The sequence below is a fragment of the Empidonax traillii genome, unplaced genomic scaffold (genome assembly GCF_003031625.1).
Source record: "Empidonax traillii isolate 1590-97213 ecotype Southwest subspecies unplaced genomic scaffold, ASM303162v1 scaffold310:size1162954, whole genome shotgun sequence".
Classification (NCBI taxonomy): Eukaryota; Metazoa; Chordata; class Aves; order Passeriformes; family Tyrannidae; genus Empidonax; species Empidonax traillii.
This window is the reverse complement of record NW_020955503.1, coordinates 858,034-884,269: the sequence shown is the minus strand read 5'-3', so window position 1 is coordinate 884,269 and position 26,236 is coordinate 858,034. Positions and strand designations below refer to the sequence as shown.

The 26,236-nt window shown below is 40.9% G+C and overlaps 1 protein-coding gene across 1 annotated transcript in view; it reads left to right on the top strand.

The window, feature by feature from the left end:
* Positions 1 to 11,397, top strand: part of ANKRD50 (ankyrin repeat domain 50) — a 40,900-nt gene extending 29,503 nt beyond the window's left edge. Inside the window, exons 4-5 of the mRNA XM_027891132.1 lie at positions 2,531 to 6,078; positions 8,405 to 11,397. Of these exons, the coding sequence (XP_027746933.1) occupies positions 2,531 to 6,075 (3,545 nt within the window). The 3' untranslated portion in view covers positions 6,076 to 6,078; positions 8,405 to 11,397. The remainder of the gene's footprint in view (positions 1 to 2,530; positions 6,079 to 8,404) is intronic.
* The last annotated feature ends 14,839 nt before the right edge of the window (positions 11,398 to 26,236 follow it).

Below are 26,236 nucleotides of genomic sequence, written 5' to 3'. Positions count from 1 at the left end.
CAGGATTGCTGTTGTGTGAGTCCATCAGGGTTTTTCTCGTTGTGGTGAAATGAAACTACTGAAAAAACGCTTGAGTAATGTGAAAATACAAATAGCTTACGTTGCAGGTATATCGTGGAAGGAAGGATGTGGGCAAGGGATTAGTATGAGGGGTTGGGGATTTTGTGAACAGGGTCACTTATTACTAAACACATAGAGAATGAGTTTGCAGAGCTCTCTGCCTGTCCTCATTCAGCCCAGTGACAAGTTCAAATCAGTACTGGCAGAAGCAGAGCAGTTCAAAGGAAGGTGAGTGAACAGGGTTGTGTGTTTGCACACAAATAGAGCAAAACAGAGCTGTTCCCTGTGCACATGAGCCAAGCAAAGGGACACTTGTCTCTAATTACAGCTCTGTGTCTGCACGTGACTGTGAATCCATGCACCAAGCAATGCCCTGTTTTTAATGTTATTTTTTCACTTGTGTGTCTTCTGAAGGATCCTAACCTAGAAAACTGCCTTTCACTTCAAGTGGAAGCTTGGGATCTGCAGAGTTGCAGGGCGCTATCTGTTCTTACTCAGCAAAGTTTTTTATTTGGGTTATGTGCAAGAATTAAGGGCTTTACAAAGTTACAAACAGAATATTTTAATAAAATACATAGTAAATAGATGAATTATGCCATTCCGCAGGTCAAGTTAGGACGTTGCTTGAATTTGTGGCAAATGATGGTGGATTAAGATAGTTCTTTTGAGAGCAAAACAACAACAACAAAAAAGAGCCTCTGGAACAAATATCCCCCCCCCCCAAATAATTATTTTCTTTCTCTTTCTCTTACTAAAAAATCTTCAAGTAGTCAATCTTATTTGTGTAGTCTTAGCCTGTGAACTGACTGTGCAAATCCTCTCCAGGGGAGAGAAGCATGATCTTGTTTTAGGTATTCTCTTGGTTTAGCCCTGTTTGGTTTGTAGTGCTTCCATAATTAATAAGGGAAGCAGAAATATTTTAGTAACACTTTCATAGCTTCCCTCTCATTTCTGATCTGTTGTGTTTGTACAATGCTCATGTAGACTAAACAATTAACAGAGTGAGCTTAATGGGACATTCAGAACTTCTGCTGAAGCCACTGGGAAACAAAAAACACAGCTCTGTTGTCAGCCTGAATTTGCCGTCAGGACAAGCTCCCAGACTGAGCAGTTTGATCCACAGAGTGTTCAAATACAATAAAACCATAGATTTAGAAGCAGCGTTCTTCAGAGGCTCACTCAAAATTATTTGTTCTGTGGAGATAGGGCTAAAATTGAATTGAATACATTGATCTATGGTTGCTTTTCCTTTAGTATAATTTAGAAGTTCAAGAACTGCTTTGGTTTGAAAAGCAAAGTTGGAGTTTTTTTCCTTACTAGCGGAGCTGCCTGTAAGGAAATATGTGCAGTGTGCTGCTCTGGAGGATTGGCACTGTAGCTTGTCCCTGGAGGAATGAGGTGCAGTTCTGGCCTGAAACACAGTTGACGAAGCTGCTGTGCCTGTGACCTCTGTGGTTTTCCCCTGGCTTTGGGGAAAGCAGCGTTCAAACACTGTAATGTGTCCCTGTAGGGTAGGTCTTCACCAGATGCTTTCCTTGGCCCTACCAAAGCAAATGTTTGAAGCGGCAGAGATAGCCGTGTACCCATAAAACTGTGTCTCTATTCCGCCTCATTCCTGAGAGTCTTACGGCTGCGGAGGTGGCCGTAGGGAATTCTTTGCACGTGCTGTTAAGAATAGTGTCCTTTGCTTCGAGAGGGGAGGGAATGGGCATGGTCTGCACGCATGAAATAATTTCCCTTTTTCCTCTGAAGAGTAAACAAGTTGGAAAAACAATGAGATCATACAACTATGAGAAAACCTGTTTCCTTATGCAGTGAGTCACCTACCAAAGAACTAGGGTGTTTGTCTAAAACTCAGTCCTCATTTGAAAAAAGTAGGTAATTTTTGGTGCACAGAGATCTAAAGATGTTTAAAAGTATTTTTGAGTGTCTCTTCTGTATCATAAAAGCTTTTAAAAGAAACTGTGGTGCTCAAGTTAGTGTTTTATATACATTTCATCATGCATATGAAGCAGGTATGAATAACCTCTTCTGTAATTAAATTAATATAATAATTGTCTATATATATATAACTGAAAATTATTTGGAATTCCAATGTTAACCACATCGGAGAAGGGATTATTCCTTTAATAGTATAATAATACTTAATAATTTTATTTTGGTTGTAGTTCTGATGGTTTTGCTTCAGTATTTAGTATTGTGCAAGGTAGGCACACAGTGCCTAATTCAAAGTGATTTTCAGTATTTTCTGTGTTAATAGCACATAGTTCTTCTTATAGTAGATGAAGATCAAAATGCATCTATTATCAAATTTTTCTGCTGTTATTACTATTTTACATTTGCAGTGTTTACAAGGAAGAATGTTGTATTGTGGGTGTTCCCCACCCAGTCTTTTATTTACTTTTTTTTTTAACACCGAGTTAAGCAGAACTGGATCAGAAGTAACTATAACTTTCTTCCCTCCTAATAGGTTTTCGAAAAATCAGTCTGGATGACCTTCGGAAGGCTTACATTGTGAAAGATGTGCAGCAATATATTCTGCATCGTTTGGACCAGGAAGAAGCTCTGAGACAACATCTCACAAAAGAAACAGCAGAGATGCTGAATCAGCTTCACATCAAAAGCAGCGGTTGCTTTTTGTATCTGGAACGTGTCTTAGATGGAGTTGTGGAGAATTTCATTATGCTGCGAGAGATCCGTGATATTCCAGGAACGTTGAATGGCCTATACCTTTGGCTCTGCCAGAGACTTTTTGTGAGAAAACAGTTTGCGAAGGTCCAGCCTATTCTTAATGTAATTCTTGCAGCCTGCAGACCCTTAACCACCACGGAGTTGTATCATGCGGTGTGGACCAAAAACATGACGCTGACGATGGAAGACTTCCAGCGCAAATTGGATGTCCTGTCAAAAGTCCTTATCGACGGCCTTGGAAATACAAAAATCTTGTTCCATTACAGTTTTGCGGAATGGTTGCTGGATGTAAAGCACTGTACACAGAAATACTTGTGTAACGCAGCGGAGGGACACAGGATGCTGGCAATGAGCTACACCTGCCGAGCGAAGGATTTAACACCTTTAGAAGCTCAAGAGTTTGCATTGCATCTAATTAATTCAAATTTACAGTTAGAGACCTCAGAGCTGGCCTTGTGGATGATATGGAACGGCACGCCTGTCAAAGACTCCCTGTCAACCTTGATTCCTAAAGAACAAGAAGTGTTACAGCTGCTGGTGAAAGCTGGTGCTCACGTCAACAGCGAAGATGACCGCACGTCTTGCATCGTCCGGCAGGCTCTGGAGAGAGAGGACTCCATTCGCACCTTGTTAGACAACGGAGCATCAGTAAACCAGTGCGATTCCAATGGGAGAACGCTCTTGGCCAACGCAGCGTACAGCGGCAACCTCGATGTCGTCAACCTGCTGGTCTCGAGGGGAGCAGATTTAGAGATAGAAGACACTCATGGGCAAACAGCACTTACCTTGGCTTCTCGTCAGGGGCACACCAAGGTTGTCAATTGCCTGATCGGATGCGGGGCCAATGTCAATCACACGGATCACGATGGCTGGACGGCGCTGCGGTCTGCGGCGTGGGGAGGGCACACCGAGGTGGTGTCTGCTCTCCTTTATGCAGGAGTCAAAGTGGACTGCGCGGACGCTGACAGTCGAACGGCGCTGAGAGCAGCAGCCTGGGGGGGACATGAAGATATCGTGCTGAATCTGCTTCAACACGGCGCTGAAGTTAATAAAGCTGACAACGAGGGCAGAACGGCGTTGATTGCGGCCGCCTACATGGGGCACAAAGAGATCGTGGAGCACCTGCTGGATCACGGCGCAGAGGTGAACCACGAGGACGTGGACGGGAGGACGGCGCTGTCTGTCGCCGCGCTCTGTGTGCCGGCCAGCAAGGGACACGCCTCGGTGGTCAGCCTGCTCATCGACCGTGGGGCCGAGGTTGACCACTGTGACAAAGATGGCATGACCCCGCTGCTGGTGGCTGCTTATGAAGGACACGTGGATGTTGTCGATTTGCTTCTAGAAGGAGGAGCTGATGTTGATCACACGGACAACAACGGCCGTACGCCGCTTCTGGCAGCAGCCTCCATGGGCCACGCTTCGGTTGTAAATACTCTCTTGTTTTGGGGTGCAGCTGTCGATAGCATTGATAGTGAAGGTAGAACAGTTCTGAGCATAGCGTCTGCACAGGGCAATGTTGAAGTAGTACGGACTCTGCTGGACAGGGGGCTAGATGAAAATCATAGAGACGATGCAGGCTGGACACCTTTGCATATGGCAGCTTTTGAAGGTCACAGGTTGATATGTGAAGCTCTTATAGAACAAGGTGCTAGAACAAATGAAATCGATAATGATGGACGTATACCTTTCATATTAGCTGCACAAGAGGGTCACTATGATTGTGTGCAGATGTTACTGGAAAATAAATCCAACATCGATCAGAGAGGCTATGATGGGAGAAATGCCCTCCGGGTTGCTGCCTTAGAAGGTCACAGAGATATAGTTGAACTACTGCTCAGCCACGGAGCAGACGTGAACTACAAAGATGCTGATGGCCGGCCAACACTTTATATCTTAGCATTAGAAAACCAGCTTACAATGGCTGAGTATTTTTTAGAAAATGGTGCAAACGTAGAAGCAAGTGATGCTGAAGGAAGAACAGCACTCCATGTTTCCTGCTGGCAGGGCCATTTGGAGATGGTACAGGTGCTGATAACGTACCATGCTGATGTGAACGCTGCCGATAACGAGAAGAGATCTGCTTTGCAGTCTGCTGCATGGCAAGGTCACGTGAAGGTAGTGCAGCTTCTCATTGAGCATGGAGCTCTGGTTGACCATACATGTAATCAAGGTGCTACTGGACTCTGCATTGCAGCCCAAGAAGGGCATATTGACGTTGTCCAGATATTACTGGAGCATGGTGCTGATCCAAATCACGCCGACCAATTTGGGCGCACAGCTATGCGTGTTGCAGCTAAAAATGGACACTCTCAGATTATTAAATTGCTGGAAAAATATGGTGCATCGACTCTGAATGGTTGCACTCCGTCTCCAGTCCACACAATGGAGCAAAAACCCTTACAGTCAGTCTCTTCTAAAATGCAGTCCTTAACAATGAAGTCCAATAGTTCAGGGAGTACTGGTGGAGATATGCAGCCCAGTATGCGGGGATTATCTAATGGGCCTGCGCACGCCTTCAGTTCTCCTTCTGAGTCCCCTGATTCTACAGTTGACCGTCAAAAGTCATCTTTATCAAATAATTCCCTGAAAAGTTCCAAAAATTCTTCTCTCCGCACCACGTCCTCGACGGCGACTGCTCAGACAGTGCCCATTGACAGTTTCCACAGCCTGTCGTTCACGGAGCAAATACAGCAGCATTCCCTGCCACGCAGCAGAAGCAGGCAGTCCATTGTTTCTCCTTCTTCCACAACTCATTCCCTAAGTCAAAATCATAATTCGCCAAGTAGTGAGTTTGAGTGGAGCCAAGTAAAACCTAGTTTGAAATCAACAAAGGGTAACAAGGGGGGGAAAACAGACAACTCCAGCAAGTCTGGCTCAGCTGGAAAGAAAATAAAGCAGAGTAATTCCTCCCAACCCAAAGTGTTAGAGTATGAAATGACTCAGTTTGATAAGCGAGTACCTATTGCCAAATCTGGCACAAGCATGCCCCTGAAATCAATGCCGGCAGAGCCACAGTGCAAAATTTTGGTCCCGCCAGCTCAGCAAGAAGTGGGTCGATCTCAGCAGCAGTTCCTGATTCACCAACAAAGTGGAGAGCAGAAGAAGAGGAATGGGATTATGACGAATCCGAACTACCATCTCCAGAGCAATCAGGTTTTTCTCGGTAGGGTTTCTGTCCCACGAACGGTGCAGGATAGAGGGCATCAGGATGTACTGGAAGGTTATCCTTCTGCAGAAACAGAACTCAGCCTTAAGCAAGCCTTAAAACTTCAGATTGAAGGTAGCGACCCAAGTTTCAACTACAAGAAGGAAACACCATTGTAAAAGGTAACTTACCCAGTCACAAAGGAACCAAGTGCCTGTATTTCATCACGTGCATTTAAAACATGCTGAAACATGCTAAACATTTTATTATCATTTCTCTTCATAATTACTTTCGTAATGAAAACCACAAATGTTAAAATCCTTATCTGGCAAGTATTTGTTTTCCTTCTCACTTAAAAACATCAGCTTTAGAGGAATTGGATCACTGTCATGTTTTCTGTTGAATTCAGATTGCTCAAATTGTGTCCCCCTGGCTTTGATACATGAATAAATAAAAGAGCAAGTTTCATCTAGCATTGATTTTGAATTTTCAAACATAAGGATAGATGGGAATTCTGATATGTGGTATTTTCAAATACAGTCATTATTTCATTATTTACAAAAATGCTTTTCAGTAGGCTTCTGAAGGTTCTTATGAGTTACAGGCAGGCACTCCTGAATGTGGTGATTTCAAGGGTGAAATCACAGTAGCGCAATTATCTAGAAATTAAACAGTAAAAATGCTATTCTAAAGCCTTGATTTTATGTTTCTGTTACTGTAAAGGTAACGCTCCTATAAAAGAGGTGGCTTTTCTCAGAGAAAGATTAGAAATTATGGTACCAATTTTCAGACCTTTCTGTAGCTCTTAATCAGTGGAGGTAATTTAGATTTCTAACTTTCTCTCCCATACTGAATTTTAAGCTGAAAAAGTAATTATAAGTAGCTTTTTTAGACCTGAATTGTCAGTCAGCTAAAATAGTTCCATTTTTCTCCCTCATCCTATTGAGTTTAATCTTTTTTAGGGTATTTGGAATGTGTTAATAATTAATATATTTTCTATTTGAATTTCAGAGAAGCAGCATCTGTATGAAACGTATGCCCTTCTCTTATTGCTTATTCGCTTATTTCTGAAATTTTTTTTTTTTTTTATGTAAATGCAGTATTTTGGACAGCTCAAACTGCTGCTCCTTAGAACAAGAATGTTCTTGCCAGCTGACTCAGTTCTGCTGCAGGTCATCACAGACTGCGAGTTTCTAGGGCAGTTGCAGGTGATTCAGAATCCACAAATGGGAAGTTTTCAGCTGTCAAAAACACACAGATGAGAGTTTTCCCAAAATGTCCTGGAAAATTATTTCACTTCAATAGAAGAAGTGTAAATGTAGCTGAGGTCCCTTGTGAATTGCAGAGCGTTAGAATATTCTGCAGGACCTTAAGTTGGGGTTGGCATTTTGGTTAAATTAAAATATTTGAAACAATAAAGTGTTTCAAAAACGTACATGCACATTTGTAAAATGCAAATATTAGCAAAGGATCAGATGAGCTGTGGAGCAGGAGGAAGGGACGAGGCAGCACAGCAGGAACAGGCATAGAAAGGAATCGTCAGCTAAGAGAAAATGGGCCCTAAATCTTCTTAAAAGTTAGAAGGATTTCAGATTCCCACAGTTGTACATCATGCCCAGACAGGATTTAAATTGTAATTTTTTCCTGCCTCCATAAAACATTAAAACATATAATTAAGAATTGTATTTCCTAACTCTTATGTACCTGCACCTGACATTCATTACTTGCTTTCATCTTATATTTTACTGCAAATCCATTGTTTGGTTCTGACCTGAGATGTGTTGATCTACCTGACCTGTCATCAAAAGACTGGTTTTGATGATTTTTTTTTCCCATCTTTGTTGATTTTAAAATATAAACAGCACATTAAAAAAAAAAAAAATCTGAACAATCTACATAAAATTTTTAAATTTGGCTTTGCGTTATCTGGAACAAATGGTATATTACTGAATATTCAGGGGTTTTCTCTGTGAATTTCTTGGTTAAGAATAGCATTTAGCAAATGGCTAAGCAAAGGAGTACGAATAACCTAATAGTTCCTTTTTGTCTTAACCATTTTTCATTGCTTCATTGTAAAGATGGAAGTTTAAAACAGTTTTGTGCGGATTATGAATTGCTTGGCACAGGCGATAATTTACCTCCTCTTTTGCCAAGTCTCAAGCACAGAAACTGTAATTTCCCTGACCGGTGAATAAATTAGTCACCTGTGGAGAATCCCATCAGAAATACTCGACGGGAGCACCAGAGGAATGGTTTTTCTTCCTTGGCTGCTGCTTCCGAGCGCTATTCAGGAAGCTCTCCTGCTGTGGGGACCTTGTAGCTGCTTTGGATGGCAGAGAGCACAGGGAATCAATCATGGGGTTTGGGTTAGGCAGGAAGTGCTTTCCATCATCAAGTTGTTGTTGTGTGCTTTGAACTTTAATTAGAGACGGTATAGCTCCCTTTCTGGCGATATTGTTTGTACTACAGACTATTACAAAACTTAGTGTTTTTATTTTGTCCTTCCAGGCCAATTCCGTGATGCCGTGAACAGAAGTCCTTCTGCTCCAAATGATTTATCAGCTGGCTGGGATGAAAGCATATAATGCTTGTTTAGTCCACCTAGAAATTCAAGAATGTGATTACTACAGTACAGTTACCTTAATTACTGTAACGTGCCTACATTTTCAGGCTGCCTTCTCAGTATAACCCTCTGTGCTTCAAAATTTTATTTTGTGTACTTTGTATTTAATACACAGAATGAGCACTTTTTTTAATTGCAGAAAGATATATGCTGTATTTCCCTGACCACAGCTGAAAATGGTAAGAACCAGGAATCCTGATTTCCTATTCCAGATCGCTTGGTAGAGGTGCATGTGCCACAGTGAGCTGTGTATGGAGAGGCAGTGCTTTTTGTATTTATTTTTCTGTAATAAGCAAAGAAAATAAGCAAAGAGTTTGTCACGTTTGCATTGTTGTCCTGTATGGTCAGTTCCCTGTGTACTTCAAAAAGTTCTCTCCAGAATTACAAGTCTTGTAACAGTATTTTATAAATACTGTACTTGTGTGTTCTGTCTGTGTGATAGCTGTTCAGTGGTAGCAAAGGAGTCGGACTGCGACCATCTGCAGTGTCTTCGGGGTTTTTGAGAGGCGAAAATCCACTCTCTGGTACTACAGCACCAAATCTGGATGGCAGACTGGGACCACTGAAAGCAATAGGTGAATTTTCTGTTGGACACTTCGTCTTCAGTAGCCTCCGTTATTGTTACGGTAATGAGGTAACTAATATGGGTATGTCTGAGGTGCTAAAAGGTCTGATCCTGCTTTCATGTATATCTTTATACATTAGAAACAGCCCTTTCTTTATTCCAAGGACTGTATTGAGAATGTCAGTAAAACAAACCGTGGAGAATACAGACACTTTGTTAAGGAGGCTGAGGGAATATACAGCCAGAGTACAGTGGAAAAGCACATGGTCAGTGACAGCGTTGCCTGGGGAGTACAGAGATTACTGAGTTAGCCCTGTCCTGAGACAATAACTCTTTAAAGCACAAACTTGTATGAATGTGGTTGCTGCTTCAGGTGGCTAAGGTAGAGCCAGTGTGAGCGTACCTGTACCTGGAGCTTGGTTAATCAGCAGTCTGGATAGTCAACAGATAATGGAAAGCTGGTTTCCCACTCTTACAGCAGAACAATTTTACTTATGTGAAAGAGAGCAAAGTCAAGGTCATTGCTGTGAAAGTGAACAGTATGAAATTTTTCCTTTGAATGTGCACATCTTACTTGCACAGTTCTGCAAGTGATAAAGTGAAACTAGTGGGTTATTTTCTCCTACAAATGCAAGCTATATTCTATTATTCACCATTACACAGCCTTGCTCTTTAGAAAATAAGCCTATTTTTGTATGCGAGTATTTCTTCTAAAGGCTTAAGTTTCATCTTTTTCATACTCTAATTCTGATCATTCCAGAAATAAGATGATAGAAAGCCAAGGTTATTTTTCATAGATGATTAATTAGATCCTTAAACTTCGATAAATGGCCCCTGGATGTAGACGTAGTGCATATTCTGAGGCACTAAAGGGCTTCATGTCTGGTTATTATGATCCAACAGTCATCAGAACATTTTTTTTTTAAAATCTTGCACCTCCATTCTTATTTGCTTGTTACTAAATGTAAAAAGAATCTTTTATAGTCAGACATTGAGCGTATAGTAAAATTAGATGTTAGAAGTTAACACACGGCAATATTGATTATTCTGAATGTTTCATGTATTGAATTTCTTGTCCCCGTGGGACAATTATAAAATAAACATAACAGGAGTCTGGCAGAATGGCCTTAAGAGGCTCAGTAAAGAGAAAGTACCAAAATGATTTCAGCAAACTCGTTCCAAACCTCAAGTGTAGTACATTTGCAATACTGTGCAAGAATACGACTTTTCTTAGTTATTAGGTGTATGTTTTGTTCTGTAGAAAAGGGATCCCTGAATGCCAGCATTTTTCTACTGACCTTGACTGTCATTGGGATTATATTTATTTAATTTTATTGTGTTGTTATTAATTGCACCTTGTGGACAGAGGACGTAAAAATATGGCCAGTTTCACAAGGGGCCACAATATATAGATAGATAGTGTGGTGGGTTTTTTGTGAATAATATTTGCATTTGAAGCAGTCGCTGGTGAAACCCTCCATCCAAATCAACAGAAAGTAGACCTGTTGAAAATGTTTTCGGAATGACAGTTCTTCCACGCTTCGAATATCCTTTTGGGACAGAGCATGGATTGCTTTAAATCACCCACTTTCTCAGAGGGCCTGTGTAGTTCCATGTTGCTGTTGCGTGTGATTTTTAGCACCACCGTTTGTGAGGGTTTTGTGTGCCAAGCAAAGTTGCTGTTCCCCACGTTGTTCCCTCTGCTCTTCCCGTTCGTGTCCGTGCAATGGAGTGGAGTCGAGCAGAGGTGCAGAGCCGTGACTCCGCACTGTTTCTTTTGCCAATGTAACAGTTCTCACAGCCTGAAAAACCTGAATAAAACACGAATCCTCTTTTTCTCCATCCCATTTTGCTGGTCCTCCAAGGTCATCTCCACGAGACGTCTGAAATTCTTGATGGGAGAACTAGGGGAAAAGACTGTTTTGTGGACACGGGTGTCAATACTGCGTGCATGTGGAAAAACACGCCAGAAGAGAAATGCATTAAGAGATACAGAGGCACAATTGATGCATTTTTGTCTTCTTTGTGATCAGTATTGAAAGCATTACCATTTCTTTAAAACTAAAAAGGTATTTTCCCTCCTCAGTTACTCTGCTATGCAAATGTCTGTTATGCTTAATACTCCTCATCTGAACTCCTCAGTTAGCTTGGTTTGCAGATAGACTGTTTTTTCCTGGAGTGGGTTGTAAATAGCCTTTAATGTACATTGAGTGAATTTCACATTGTAAAATTTTTATTTTATTCCTTGTATTATATTAAGCGAAAATCCCTGTGTATAATAAAGTGCATAATAAATATATTTGCTTTTCAGCAGACATCTGTTTTAATTTTTCTACCTCATTTCCTGGGACATTTCAGGAAAAGGTTATTGAACTTGATTACCGTTTGTGTAGTACTAAATGAAACATAATGTATGTGTCCAGTAAGCAGTCCAAGCTAGCAAACCTCAGACCTCAGTGTTAATTCCTATGACCCTGAGCATTTGCAGGAGAAAATTTGCTGTGTGTTCTTCAGTTTAAAATGGCCCTTATATACTGTAAAGACCAGGAGGGCCAATAAATTTACTGTTTCAGTTGCTATAAGTCCTTTACCACTTCAAATGGATTTTGTTAATGATCACCTTGATCAGTGTTTCCCTGTAGTATTTTCAGTTCAAGCGAAAGCTCTCCTACTGATGGTGGCTACTCATTTTTCATGAATTTGTTACTAGAAAAGGTAGGAGAGAAAAGTTTTCTGGTCTTTGCAATAATCCCCTTTGCCCTTGTGATCTTGTCTCACTTCCAGTTTGGATTATAGAGGCACTGTGATTTCTCTGCAGAGAGTTGTTGAGTGTGAAGGAAGAGTTTGGTTGTGCCTTCTGCAAATGATGGTTCAGGTTTACCTCCAGGTATTTTCATTCACACAGATTTCAGTGGTCGGTGGGCATGGGTTAACTACTTTCTAAGATTAGGAGAATGGCAAAATTGTCATCAATTGTTGATTTGTTTTCTGTGTATTCCTGTTGTTTCTCACAGCAATTATTGACCCTCATTTATTAAGATTTCTGTATCTGAAATAACAAAGTATGACAAGCATTAATTCAGTGGCTATTTTTCATTGACGCAAAGAATCATTTTCACTGAATTAATCTTTGAGTAAGTTATATTACGTTTCAGAGACAGACATTTTCTTCAGATAATCACTGTAATAATATCTAAATAAAATTATCCAACACCTGTTTCAAATCTCTTAATTCTGTGGAATATAAACAATCCCACTAAATAGCACTTCACATCTGTGAGATCCTTACAACAATTTGACTTACGCATTACCAAGTAATACCAAAATGTATTTTTCAAAAGAAAGCTGAGACTGGTTGGCACAGTGAACTAAAGCTTTTCAGCTGGAGGCCCTTTGAGAGACAGCAGTGACAATTTGGCATTGATCTAAATCCTAATAATTTTGTGTTACAAAGAGTCACAGGAATAGGGCGTGGGACTGAGAAATCTACTTGGCACATCATTTTATTAAAGAAGTCTCCAAATGTATATAGTAGGTAATATAAACAGCTTGAACTTTAGGAATAAATCTAATTTGCTGGTGTCCCAGAAATACCTACTGTTCTCACTTCTATTCTTGCAATTTTATATTAGACTTGTGAAAGCACAGAACTACACTTACAGGTGGTGTTTAAGCTGGAGAAAAACATCTTCGGTTGGACTCCTATGACAAAATCATGCATCTTCGGGAATGTGGTTGGTGTTCAGTCATTTTTTTCAAATGGATTAAGAACACAGGGATTTTGTGGTTTAGTTTGGGACCTTTTTCCCTTTTCTGTGCCTCATTAGTTCATCTTGGACTCCCCAGCCTGTTCTGTAGTTGCCTCTTGCGGCTTGCTCTGGTGTTTGCACAGGGGTTTGGCAACACTGTGGTAGCTTTCAGCTGTTAATCTTGTGTATCCTTGAAAAAACAGGAGATGGGGAGGAGGCAGCAGGGAACAGCTGTGCTAGATAGAGCTAATCAGAAAAATAATTGCCACTTCTTTGAATCTGGAAGGTTTAAAGCAGTTACCTCTGGTTTAAGGGGGTTTTCTTCCGTTGAAGCACTAATTCATGCTTTATGTCTGAACTGCGAACAGCTGGATGGCAGGAGGGTGTTGGATCTCCAAACAGGTGACCCTGCAACACTGGGTACTTTATTTGGAACTGCCAGAGAGAGCAGGGAGCTTTTAAAGAATCCTTTGCAAGATGTTTGGTGCCTTTCTCCAAGGAGCATGTCAGCTCCTGGTTCCTGATGGCGTTAAAGTTTTCTTGGTGAAGTTGATACTCTCAAAATAACAAGATTCTGGAGAGGAGAGTTTGGGATATAAAAAGAATAAGCTGTTGGGATTTGGTTGTTGGGTTTAGGTTGTTTTTTTATTTTTCCCTATAACTTCTTTGATGTAACTTATTTTCAGTCTCATTCTCATAGGGGAAAAAAAGAAAGGTAAGTAATAAAATACTCTCTGAGTTAAGGCTGTGAAGACAGCTTTTATCTACTTGTTAAGTCTTGGTGAACATTAGGCAACCTCATAGAGAAACTGTTTAAAATTCAAAGCTTTATTCATAAATGACAGAGTGACAGAGTGGACCTTTATTATTATTTATTTTGTTGTCTTCCATTATACTGGCTCTTTGGTTTATCATTGTATTTTCCCCAAGAATAAAGCATTCCAGTTTTATGAGAGTTACCTTGCTGTTTTTCCTTACTACTCTCATAGAAGGTGTTACTTTCTGCCAGTAAATCCCAAAACATTTTACAGAAATGGGGAATATTGAGGTAAAGATACATTTGCCCTGTCAGTCGCTCAACAGGCTAAAAACAACATCTGGAAAAGCCCCTGGGTGTCTCCCAGCACTAGGCAATTCTGCCGCCTTGAATAACCTGTTGTCTGGCATTAACTCATCTCCTGCTTTTTTTTCAGTTGCTTTTTTTAGTTGCTTTTTCTCCATTTGCAGTGTAACTCGCTGGAGGCTGTCCATGCAGCTGGGTGCCTCCAGCTCCAGCTCTTGGCCAGCTGTTTGAGCTGTATCAGAGAGGAGTCAGCTCCAGTTTGGAGGCTCCTCTGCGAGCGGATTCCTGTAGGGTTGGGCTGAGGATCACCTCGCTGCATCTGGCTTCTGTTGAGCAGCGTGGCACGTGGGACAGCTTGCCAAGCTCTCTGTGTAGTTGTGCTCATTTTTGCTGCTGCAATCAAAGGTTTCAAAAGCCCTCTTGAAAAAAATAAAAGGAGAGAAAAAATAGGCTTGTCCAGGAGCCCAGTTGACAGGTGAGAGCTTTGTAAGAAGCAATACTGAGCGCTCATCTAGCCTTTGTGTCCTGGTGCCAATTTTCTCCTAATGTAATACTCTGAATTGAATGGAAGATAAAGCAATATGAATGTTTCTGTCTCTGCTAACGTTTAATGTCTCCCTTGTGCCTTGGTTAGCTGTCAGCCTTTTGACAAATTAATGGAGATGCCTGTTTCTGAAGGCTGTCATTTGATGGTATTCATGGTATGGAGAGACAAGATCCTTTTACAGGCACAGTGTTTGAAGGAGAGAATTTTTTCAGAAGCTAGATGGGACCAAGTTCTGTATTTTTCCTTCTAGTTGTGCTTTTCTGGAAGGCAGGAACAAAAAGCACCAGAACCAGCTATGGACAAGGTTTAATTGTGTGAGAGAAAACGAGGAAAGGTTCATGTCATCCCAGAAGTCTTCAAAATGCAGCTCACTGTTTGCCACATCTGAAAACTTTATTGCTGAAACAAATCTTGAGATGATTAGAGGGTGCATAATTAAGAGTCCTCAGAAGATGTTTGTTGCAGACCAGGAATCAAGCAGAAGCACATTTGCTCTGACTCTGTTGCAATGTTTGTCCTGGTAACACCGTAGTTAATTCGCTGTACTTGTCGTCTGCTGTGCCTTCCCACCAGAGGATTGGATGTAGTTGTTTTTTAAATGCTTTTGCTAATTACTCTTGTAACGTGAAATTAATGAGTGGCATTTTTCAGGGACATTCTTATTTACATGGGGCCGAGACTCCCTGCTTGAGCAGGTACCTCAATTTCCATGGCAGTACTTGAAGAGTGTAGTTCCCTTCACCCGAGGAAAGGTAGCAAAATCTGTGCCTAATTTGATATTAAAGTGCTTTTTGGCTCACACTGCTGGCTCATTTACATGAAGCCTGTTTCTGTAAAGGCTAAGTTTCCCCTTTGCCAAGATAGGATGTTGGATTTAAGAACAGCTATTTCAGCCTCATCAGAAATTCATCCAACCCAGCAACCTGTCATTAGCAATGACCAATATCAGATGTGAATAGAAAAGTATCCTATGTATTCAGGGTAAATTTTCAATGGTTTTTCCTCTAAATGCTCTCCAGCTGTTTGTGGTTCAGGGATTTCCAAACCCAGAGACAGTGTCTTTATCATCAGTATTTTCTATATTCATCAATACTAACTAAATCAGCCAGGAACAAATGGCCGAGATGGAAAAACCACATTGTAATTTATAAATAGTATTTAATATTTTTTCTTGAAGGGTAAGACCGCTGGACAATCAGCCACTGAACACAAGTTTTAAGCCCTAAGTAGATTTATACAAGAGCTCTAAATGTCAAAAAAATTTGTTCTGGAATAAATGTGGAGCAGTTGGTATTAGCATTGTACCGTGCAGAAAATAAAGATATTATTTGAGACAAAAGAACTTCCTCACATCTGCTGAAAACCTGTTTTGCAACCAACAAGAAAAAACATTGCTCTGCCCCAGATCCATGTAGGAGAGTTCGTAGGTCTTTTTGCATAGAGAGAAGACAGTCCCAAGAGCATCAGAGTTATTCTTTCCTTATTAACAACATGAACAAACTTGAATATTGATTCACTGTCTTTCCATCTAGTATTCAAAGCCATCGGGTGCTGGTAATAAGGAATGCATACTCTCAAAAATGAGTGTTTTCCAAATTAAAAGCGGGCACAAAGGGGAACGCAGGTGCAAGGGTGTATTTCCATCGCGCTTCTCGGCAGTGCCGCCGTTCAACACGGCAGGAACTGGGTGAAAAGGAAAATTAATCTAGCAGATGTGCTCCCTCCTGCATTTCCTAAGCTCCCAGTTTGCCAAGCTGTATTGCCAGGATCAAGCATTTACCCTGCAGAACTAATGACTTGTGTTTATCTTTTCAATCTGTTTTCATTTAACTCTGGGATTTTCACAGATCACATGGGCAGTGACTAGAAGTTGCCAAGCAGTGTCAAGCTGCTTTAAACTTGATATTCCCCACACTCCTAATCTACTCCTTTAGAAATAAAACAGGTTTCCACAACTTAGATAACACCATGGTCAAAGTATTCCTTGGCTCCTTCAGCATTCCTACTCTGGCAGGAACTCTGGGTTGTGGGCACTGTGCCTCAAATGGCAAACCTACTCTCAATTAAATCTCTGTTCTCGTTTAAGTGTCCTAATTAGGGGGTGAGGTGGTGCTGAGCATGGAGATGGACACCCAGAGGGTGAATGGGAAAGAGAGGCTTGATTTTTACGTGGATTTTTAACATGTCAGAGGAGGGTGGCATAGCAAAAGCCATGCTAGAAAAATTCTCCTTGCACTTTGACTCGGGATAGATATAGCACAGGATGGGAGGTACGGGAGTTTTACTTTGTAAAGAAGAGATCCTTAAAAGGAAGGTCTGAGTTGAAGACTAAGTTAGTGACATAATGTGTTCATCTTCCTTCTAATGTAGTCTGGGCTATGCCCCCCTTGGGAAGGGCTGGTCTGAGGGCATTGTTTGGATATCAGGGTGCTGCCATAGCCTTAGGGTAGAAAGCAAGCTAACACAGTGTGACCACTCCCTTCAGAGGAGGACTTTAATCCATGCATTCATTAGTTTGAAATTACATAAGGCTATTTAAGTGTGTTTCTTCTGTTTTGGACATGGTTTGCCTAAGTGTGTTGTGCAATTAAGACCAGCAATAGCCTGTTTTGTGTAGCACTGCTGGGACTGCAGTGTGGTCACTGCATCCATCCAGTGCTGGAGCAAAGTAGCCTTCCCAGAGTTAACTCCCAACCCACCCCCTAGACTGATGGCTGCAGGCAGGGTTGGCTCCCTGGGAAGGAGTTCAGGGCTATTCAAAGAGCTTGAATCTCTTTCTAAATATGAAATGCAGCCAGCTTATGACACAGTTCATTCTCTGTTAGTTAAGATTATTAAGGGAGTCTCCAGGTACACTCCCTCAGACATTAGTACTGCGGGATGTGCGTGGGAATGCCGTATGCAAACATCCACATACAGGCCAGCAAGTTTATTAGCCCCAGGGCAACCTTGGCTTTTCCTGGCCTGTGCTGGCTCCTACAGGGTGAATTAATGCAGACCCTGAGCAGGGAGGAGAAGCTGAGGCCAGGGCTGCTACTGAACTCACACAGCATCCTCAGAGACAGGACCAAGGGGAGAGACCCCCCGTGTCTCAGCCCATCCCCAGGGCCCTTCCACTCCAGCTCAGCATGGTAGCTGTGGAAAGCTGTTTGGGTGCCTCTGCGCCATCCTTTGCAGCTCTCTGTGCCACAGCTGAGAAGCTCCCACAAGTGCTGTGGGGCAGGTAGGAAGGCAGCAGCAGGGTGAGCCAGGGCTAGCAAACCCATGGGGCCCTGGGTGTTTCTCTGTGTTCCACTGCCTTGCACTGCCTCTCCTGGAAACAAGAGAACCAGCCTGCCCACTGTTGGATGGAGGTGCCCTCCGGGCGGTGATCCCAAGCTGTCCTTTGAAGCAGTGGAGACCTGTTGGTGCAGCTCTGTGCCTGGACCAACACGCCCGTCCCATCTGCGCCAGCTCTGTTGCTGCCAGCCCGGTTTTTGTGACCAAGTGGGAGGTGGCAGACCTGGCTGTGTTGATCTGGGGGTGGTAGAGCAGGACTGGGGGCCTGCAGTGGCCCCATCACCAGTGAACCCCTCTGAGACCCTGGTGACCTGATGTGAAGAGATCTCTTGCCTCCATCTCCTGTAGGCTTTGCAGTGTGCCTTTTTTTTTTTTTTTTTTTTTCCTCAGTGGCACCCACATTTTTGTGGCTCAGAAGCAAAATGAGTTTCCAGCAGGAGGTGTGTGCTATGATTAGCACAGTGCCCGTCTCCACTTTCTATCTGAGGTAGCTTCTTGGCAGAACTTCCCCTCTAGCATTAGGTTGTTTAGGAGAAACCAGAAAAACATATCTGCTCATTTTCCACAACCACTTTAATCCCCAAATACCTGTTCAGACCGAAGTTTACTGCAAAGTAGGAATTAGTTTACCTTAAGGTAATCCAAACAGAGCATGATGGAATACTGCTTCACAAACTGTTACTAGCTTGGCTGGCAGTGGGTGACAGATCTTTATAAATGTGGAACAGGCTGACTAAAAAGGAAAATTACTTCACATAGAAAGAATCTCCATATTACTTTTAAAAATTAAATAAATAAAATGAAAGAAACAAACCCTGAGCCCCTTTCCTCCCACCAGACTGCAGCATCTCAGAAAGAACAATGCAATATCATGTGGAAAAATGCAGGCATAACTCCCAAATGTTTTCCCTATCTGTTTTTATTGCTGCAATAGCAAATGAAACATTATTGTAAAAGACTCAAAACATGAGTCTGAAAAGACACAGAAAACAATAAAGTTAAGCCTATACGAATGACTCTGTCACTGTCCTTCAGTATTCCATTGTTCAGTGTAGAGGTGCAGAATGAGTGTCATTCATTTATCACTTATTGATGGAATTGCTTTATTACTAGGCATTAATATAGGAGTTCTGTAACTGAAATCCCACTGAAAGAATGGTATTTTATTGCTGAGTTGAAAACCCATGAAAAAATACTCCAAGATCAGATTTAATCTGCGACAAATAACAATGGAATACTCTTTGGTCAGTCCTTGGCATTACCAGATGCAGTGGGATTCAGGCTTTTCCACTGTACCAGAAAATGACTCACATATTCCTCTTTCATCCTAAGGGACAAATGAAAAACTGAATGCAGGCTCTCTTGCCACTTTCCTTTCCTGCTCTTGGACCTGTCCTGTGCTCAAGCTGGGTTTAAGGAGAATAAAAGATGCTTATGTTTAAGAGATTAAATATGCTCTGACTGCTATGAGGTAGTCCCTAGCTGTGGCACCATGCTGAATTTATGCTGCATCCCATTCCCAAGGCATGATAACAGTCTTCTTCCCATCCCATTTTAAGGTTGGTTTGCTTCTACTGGCTTTACAACTTTCTTAATCACATGGCTGGCAAATTGCTGCTGCTTTCATATATATTAATATATCTATGTATATACTCTCTTTGCATGGATCTTACATCTAATTGAAGTTTGGCCCCATGAAATGATGTTTCTAGTAGAGTATTTTGATCACTGCAGATGCTGATGAGCCTCAGAGCCTGCTATATCTGCAGGCATTACAGACCCAGAGAAATTGTCTTCTGGCTCGTGCCAACAAATTGTGATTAATTTCTTTGTTGTGGTGCAAGCTGGTTTCTGAACATGTTCCCTATTAGCTCTGTGATCATCCAGTGCAGTCATTGGCACGCTCTGCAGGACACATCCCTCCTCCTTTTTGCAGACCTGACTGCCAAATGTGGGACCAAGCTCACTGAAACCTCCGTGAGGTTTTCTTCCCTCTGTCTTTACCTCCAAACTGGGAAACACTTCTTTTTTACTGCTCTGATGAGCCATTTGGGACAAGCAGATATGAGTGTCCTGGTCTCTTTCTTATACATTATAGGTGTATATATATTTTAATGTATATTACTATATATATATATATATGTGGAAATACTGACAATTCATCTAAATGGAAACTGTTCAATGGAAAGAAGATTCAGAGAAAGCTCCAATTTTAATTTTCTACAAAGTTTGAAATCATTGAAGCATTTTCTTTTGCAATTTTGTTACTTCCATTTTTTTAAAGTAAAACTTACAGAAGTAAAAGGTAGGTGTAAAAATGTAGGGCTTAAGATGAGCAGTCAGCATTTTTTTAGCTGATTCAATGCAGTTCCCTCCCATTTAGATTTCTGGGTTGGGGTAGCTTTCAGATGTTGAGTCCAAAGTCTTCAAACATCAAAAGTTTAGTCTTTAATTTTCCTGTCTTTTCGCCATCCAGACTTCTTAAATCTGTCATGTGCCGGGTTTTCCACAGCGTAGGGTTTTGCCTCCTTTAGCTTGTTTTATTTGATCAAATCACTCGGAAGTACGAACAGGCATGTTCCAGTCTCTCGTTGCTCTGCTCTCTGGATTTCCTCTGGCTGCCGTCCATTGCGGAGATGGAAAGAGGCACAGGCACGACTTGGCTTTGTAGGGAGCGGTGGTGAGGCTTCAGAAGCAAGTGAGACGGCACCAAAGGGCGTGGGGGAGGAAACTCATTTCCTCCTCTTGCATATTTTTCCCTTGATTTAATCATTCCAAGCACCCCATAGATCTGAAGTCCGAGCACGGGCATCTTATCTGCTCAGGTTCTCAGGTTTCAGAGCTTCTGCTCAGAATAAGCAAACTGAAGCATGTGTACTTTTCCAGAATATATTAGTCCTTATTTTGTGAGCGTTTCCTATCCTCCGTGGTCAAACTGAGGGGAGTCAGGTTTTGTGGTCATAAAAATACATAAGCCTGGAACCTGGAGTGTCCAAAGGCAGAGAGTATAATGACTCATGCTTTGTCCAGGGACAAAGGAGCATGGGGAGGTCAGATATATATAAGGAAGAAGTATTTTAAGACGAGGATGGTGAAACACTGGCACAGGTTGCCCAGAGAGGTGGTGGATGCCTCATCCATGGATGGTGGCCAGGTTAGCTGGGGCCCTGAGCAACCTGATGTAATTGAAGGTGTCCGTGCTCATTGCAAGGGGTTTCGTCCCTTCCAACCCAAGCCATTCTGTGATTCTCTCATCTCAGATTGCCCAGAAAACCTATGCATGTTATAATCCTCAAGTATAACCAAATTTTCCTTTACAGCATCATACACCTGGAGTAGCTTCACTGAAGCTAACTTCAGACTGATTCAGTTAAAACCACCATTTAAAATCAGTGGTGAGGAAAAGAAAGGTAATCTCTGTTTCGAGGAAAATGTTACTGTGAACTCTGCTGACTTACAGTAAAAGAAATAATACCTTTGTTCCTCCATAAGAATGGATAATTATGTTTGTTTTAGTGACAGTAATCTGTTTGGAGCTGACTGCAGAAGATCAAATAACCAGTGTGTGATCTCACTCTCCGTGATTCAGGAGTTACATTCTTTTGTCCTAAAGACTCCACCAAAGCCAGCTTCCAAACGGTTAACGTAGCTGGTAGAAGATCATACAAGTTTGGAATCTAAGGTAGCTTTAATCTGACTGGAAGTCATGTTGTACAGAGTCTCTAGTGCTGTTATTTACAGTACTGCAATCATTTTTGTGTCTTGCTTGGAGCCACGACTCTGCCTTAAGTCATATCACCTAATTCTGTGATCAGATTTCACAGGTTCAGCAGAGTTGCACCAGGTCTGGGTGCGATGGGAGTCCTCAAAAATACATCTAGTGCTGCAGGCAAAGGCCTCTGAGTCTCAGCTGGATGGTTGTGCTACTTCTTGGGGGTCTCTCAAGATGAATGAAAAATTATTTTTGGCACACAGCACAACTGCAATAAGAAGGAAGAAGGGTGCAGGGAATGCTCCCCCTCTCTTATGTCTCTTTAATCCCATTTTACCTTTGTCCTCCTGTCCTCTGCGTGTCCTCTCTGTGGTGGGGAGGTTGTCCTCCTGTTCTCCCCAGCAGTGATCAGCCGTGTCTCTACCTCCCTGCTTGTTGCTTCTTCATTCCTCACCACCAGCTTTCTGACAGAGAGACACAAATTTCACTACCAAAGCAAACCTAGTTACTAATGATATTATTCTTGTTATTATTATTATTATTACTACTACTGTAATTATTATTGTCATTTTAGTTAAGAACACAAAAGTGTGTTACTTCCTAGCTTAAGGTATTCAGAGACTCCTTGAGTGCTTAAGACCAACAGAAAATGATAGTTCACATCCTTCTACATCCTTGTTTTATTAAAGAAAGTGTTAAAGCTAATTATGTGGACCCCTGGGCAATTACTGGCTCCATTCAGACACAATGAGTGTTAATGAGAATTATGCTCTTTTTTTTCTAATTCAGCATAAACCAAGGCCTATTGCCTCCAGCTCTCTACTGCATAAACCCCAGGACGTATTTTTATATCTTTCTTTTTGGTTTAGCATTGTCTTGCAGAGATAGTTTGACAATAACCTTTAATTTGGGCAGATGCTGCTGCAGCCTGTAATTAAGGCAGCCAGTTGGGTTTTGGTATTTTTTTTTTAAAAGCAATCAACCATCAGGGGAGTCTTTTTAAAGACCTGGAGACCTCCTCCTTCTTAAGTTGTCTAGAGGACGTGTAGAGCTTTTTTCCTTGAGAAAATACTGTCCCTTTCAAATACATTAAATATATCAAGGTATTCTATAGATTATCTTCTTGAAGGTAACTTCTTAAGTCTTTGCTGATGTAACAAAAACAAAAATGGGAAGTGTTTTGATTATAGCTGGGCTCAAATTGCATTTTGAAAGGGAAAAAGTCTTTTGATTATTTCTTAAATAATTGCATGTAATATTACAAGCTCCTTTGTAATGTTTAGATAGAAATAGTTTATATATAAATAGAGACATTTAATGTAAGAGTAACCTGATATTGTGTTTTGAACAGTGTGATACTTCAAGCTCTACTGTAGGATCAAAGGGTTCTCATCTCAGTAGATGGCTGTTTAAAAACAATTTTAATGATAATTGAAGGCCTAATTAGTTAGTTTGTAATACTTAGCCAATATCTTTACCACTTCAAGACTTGCTAGGAAAGAGGGACCATACCTCTGACAATTTAAGCTAAAGGAACTCATAAAATATGAATTTAAATGAGCTGTTTAAAACCAAAAAGGAAGCATTCTCTTATTGGAAAAGAATTCCTTTAAAAATGAGCTAAATTAGAAAGTACTTTCAGCTTTCAAGAGGTTCTGGGAGTGGCAGTAATTGCATCAATGGATTTCCACATGAACCACAGCTGAGGGGCAGTACTGTGGCTCTTGTTTTACAGAGAGGAAAGTTAGAGTGCAGAGGAGGGGCTGCCACTGAAAGCATCCTGTCCAGTTGTTAAGGTAAGAACCAATGGCCAAGTTCTGACTGAGTCTATATAAAGCAAAGGATACCAGTTTGATATCTCCGTCTATTTTGTGTTCATTGGCTTGTTACATCAGTGAGGATTATCAGTTGTTCGTACACAGAGCAAGAGATTTCACAGCAATCTAATGAAGGGGGTTACAGTTGCTGTTGTTAGGATGGTTTCTGGGGGGAGAACAAGGAAAGATGTGCGGTTTATGGTGTGAAAGCCAATATCCAGGCAAGATTTTCAGTTTTATTTTATCTATGCTGCTCAACAATGTTACAATCTCTGTTACTGCCATTGTGCATACAGTACTCCTTGAATGGAAAGAAATAATATCCCATGCTTTGTCCAAAACAAGCTCATCCTTCTAATGGAGATATTTACTCGTGAAAAAACAGACACTTTTTTTCTGAAAACATTTTTATTTGTAGGGTTCTAAATTAGAATCATAGAACGGTTTGGGTTTGAACAGACCTTAAAGATCCTCTAGTTTCAACCCCTGTGCTGTGGGCTGGGGATGTGATCTACATCGTTATAAGTACCAGATGAAAAAATAAAAAATTCATGAATATGCTTCAAGAGGGTTTTCTGGCCTGCTAGAAAACAGGTTTAAAGCCTTAAAGCTTCAGCTATCTTCAGGATTATACAAGTTGAATATCTCTGAGGAGACTTCTGGTCAGTGGCTTAATGGTTACAGAGCACTGTGTCAGGGCTTATGAACTCCCACGTGTATTGTGCTAAATTGCCTGTGACTTGGTTTAGCAGAGGAAAAAAAGCTCTGACATTGCACCAACTTCCTTTGACATAGGCAGAACAGTTTGTGCCAGACAGCTGAGAGCCATCCTGCAGGAAAAAGAGAAAATGGGGTGGGTTAGATGGGATAGCAAAGCGCTGAAGAAAATTAGGCACAGCAATTATGATATATGTATTTTTAATTAAATTTTGTAGGTTTTAAATGTCATTTAAAGAGAGGAGAATTCCCAAGGCTGGCAATCATTTTGCACAACTTACAATATCTGTAAAGTGCTACTACCTTTCATCAAGGAACTGGGGAAAAAAAAAAATAAATCCTTGAGCATAATATGGAAGATTTATAGCACTGGAAAAGTTTGCATGAATGACAATGTTGATATCCAAACTTCAATTTTGGCAGTGTTTGCTGTTCATTTCATCTTTTTGCTTTAATCTCAGCAAATGAAATTGACTTAAAACCTCTGATTTTTGTTACTCTCCAAGCTAATTCTAGGGCCAAAAATCTCTGTGATGAATATGCCTGAAGGATCATAGAAATTGCTGTGTTTGGTGTTTGCATTAGTGCAGGGTGTGCTTTGTACTATATATGCAAAAGTGCTACTGCTTTATCATTGTATGGGATCTTTTGCTATAATATTTTCCTAGTGTTTCTGTTTATATTTAATTTCTCCTTAAGATCTGTAGAATACAACTTTCCAATGGCAATATTTAGTCATCCTGGTAAAGAAAAGCCCAAGGACATATTTCTAGTAAGCAAAATCTCTGAAAAGAAAGGGACAGCAGATAAAGTACCACCACAGAAACAAGTCCTCCAGAAGATTCTGCTATTGAAAATAAACAATTATCTAATCACTCCCATCCTGGCTTGAAACATACAATTAACTGTCATCTTCCCTTCTCTTAAAAGGGAACAAATGCTGAATGGATTCAATTAGAAAATTATTAAATAGAGTATTGCTGGAGTTCAGCGCAAGGAGGAACGTGAAGGATTCAGATAGTTCTTCTCAGTACTAAGACAGTCACATCCATTGTATCTTCTAACTTGCTCAAAGCAAGAGCTTTAGCAATCCAGGTAGGCAAAACATGAATCAGGAAAACTGTTGTGTAAATAAGCTGGTAGACAAAGCCAATGTGAATACATTTAAAATAATAAAGATAGGAATGACTGCTGATCACCTCTGAACTTGAGTTTTCCTTTAACATGGCCAGGAAAAACTACCTTAGCAAGATCCATGATGTCTTTAGCAATAGTCATTAGACAGCATTGTTTATGTCCCTATGAATGGAATTAGAAAAGCATTGTGGGAAGGCTGCAATAATTTTTAAAAGCTAATAATATATATGGTATATAATGATTTGTTAAATTTATATAAGGAATCATTATGTACCTGACAAGTATCAGTTTATAACTTAGCTGTAGCAAGACTGAGCTTAATGGAAAAACTATTAAAGTAAGAATGTGAAATCTTCCAGAAAGTAATGCTATCATGTGCAATAAAGAGTACAGAGCCTTTAGCTGCTAATCTCTTCCCTGGCTTCCTCATATCTGAAGCAGATCTTTTGTTAAGTGAATTATTGAAATTAAATGATAAGCAAAAGAGAACTGGAGGAGAAAATATTCTTTATAAGTTATTTAGATATATGTGATACATAAAAAGATGGAAAAAGTGGAGCAATTATAATTCAATACACTTTGCAAAGCAGTTGCAGCTGTAGTAAGATTATGGAGGTAAAGCTAGTTAAAATGCCAGCTACACAGCTCACTTCCATAAATGAGCAATCCCAGCACTGGGGTTTTGTGCACAGCAAATCCATATCTGTAATCTGGAGTCAACGATGTTGGCTATAAGAGTATTTTTTCCACAATCACAGTTATTTTTCCAGCACATGAGCCCTGAATCTGGTTCCAATTTTCCTGGCTGTGTGCATCAAGTATTATTCCTGACAAATATTGTCTCCCTGAATGGTTTGGGATTGCCATGTGTTGGCAGGACCCCTGTGGTCTTTGACTGCAGAAGCTCCATCCTCAGCCCAGTGGAGTACAACGCTTGGCACTGTACAGCTTCCTTGGAAAATGCCAATTATATCTGCGCAAACAGTACAGATACAGAGTTTTACACACAGATATGTGCATATATCCATGGTTTTAGGTCTATGCAATACACAGTAAGAAAAGGAACTGAGGAAGAAATGGAAAACTCAAACTCTCCTCCAAAATCGGGGGATGCAAAATCATGCAATAGCC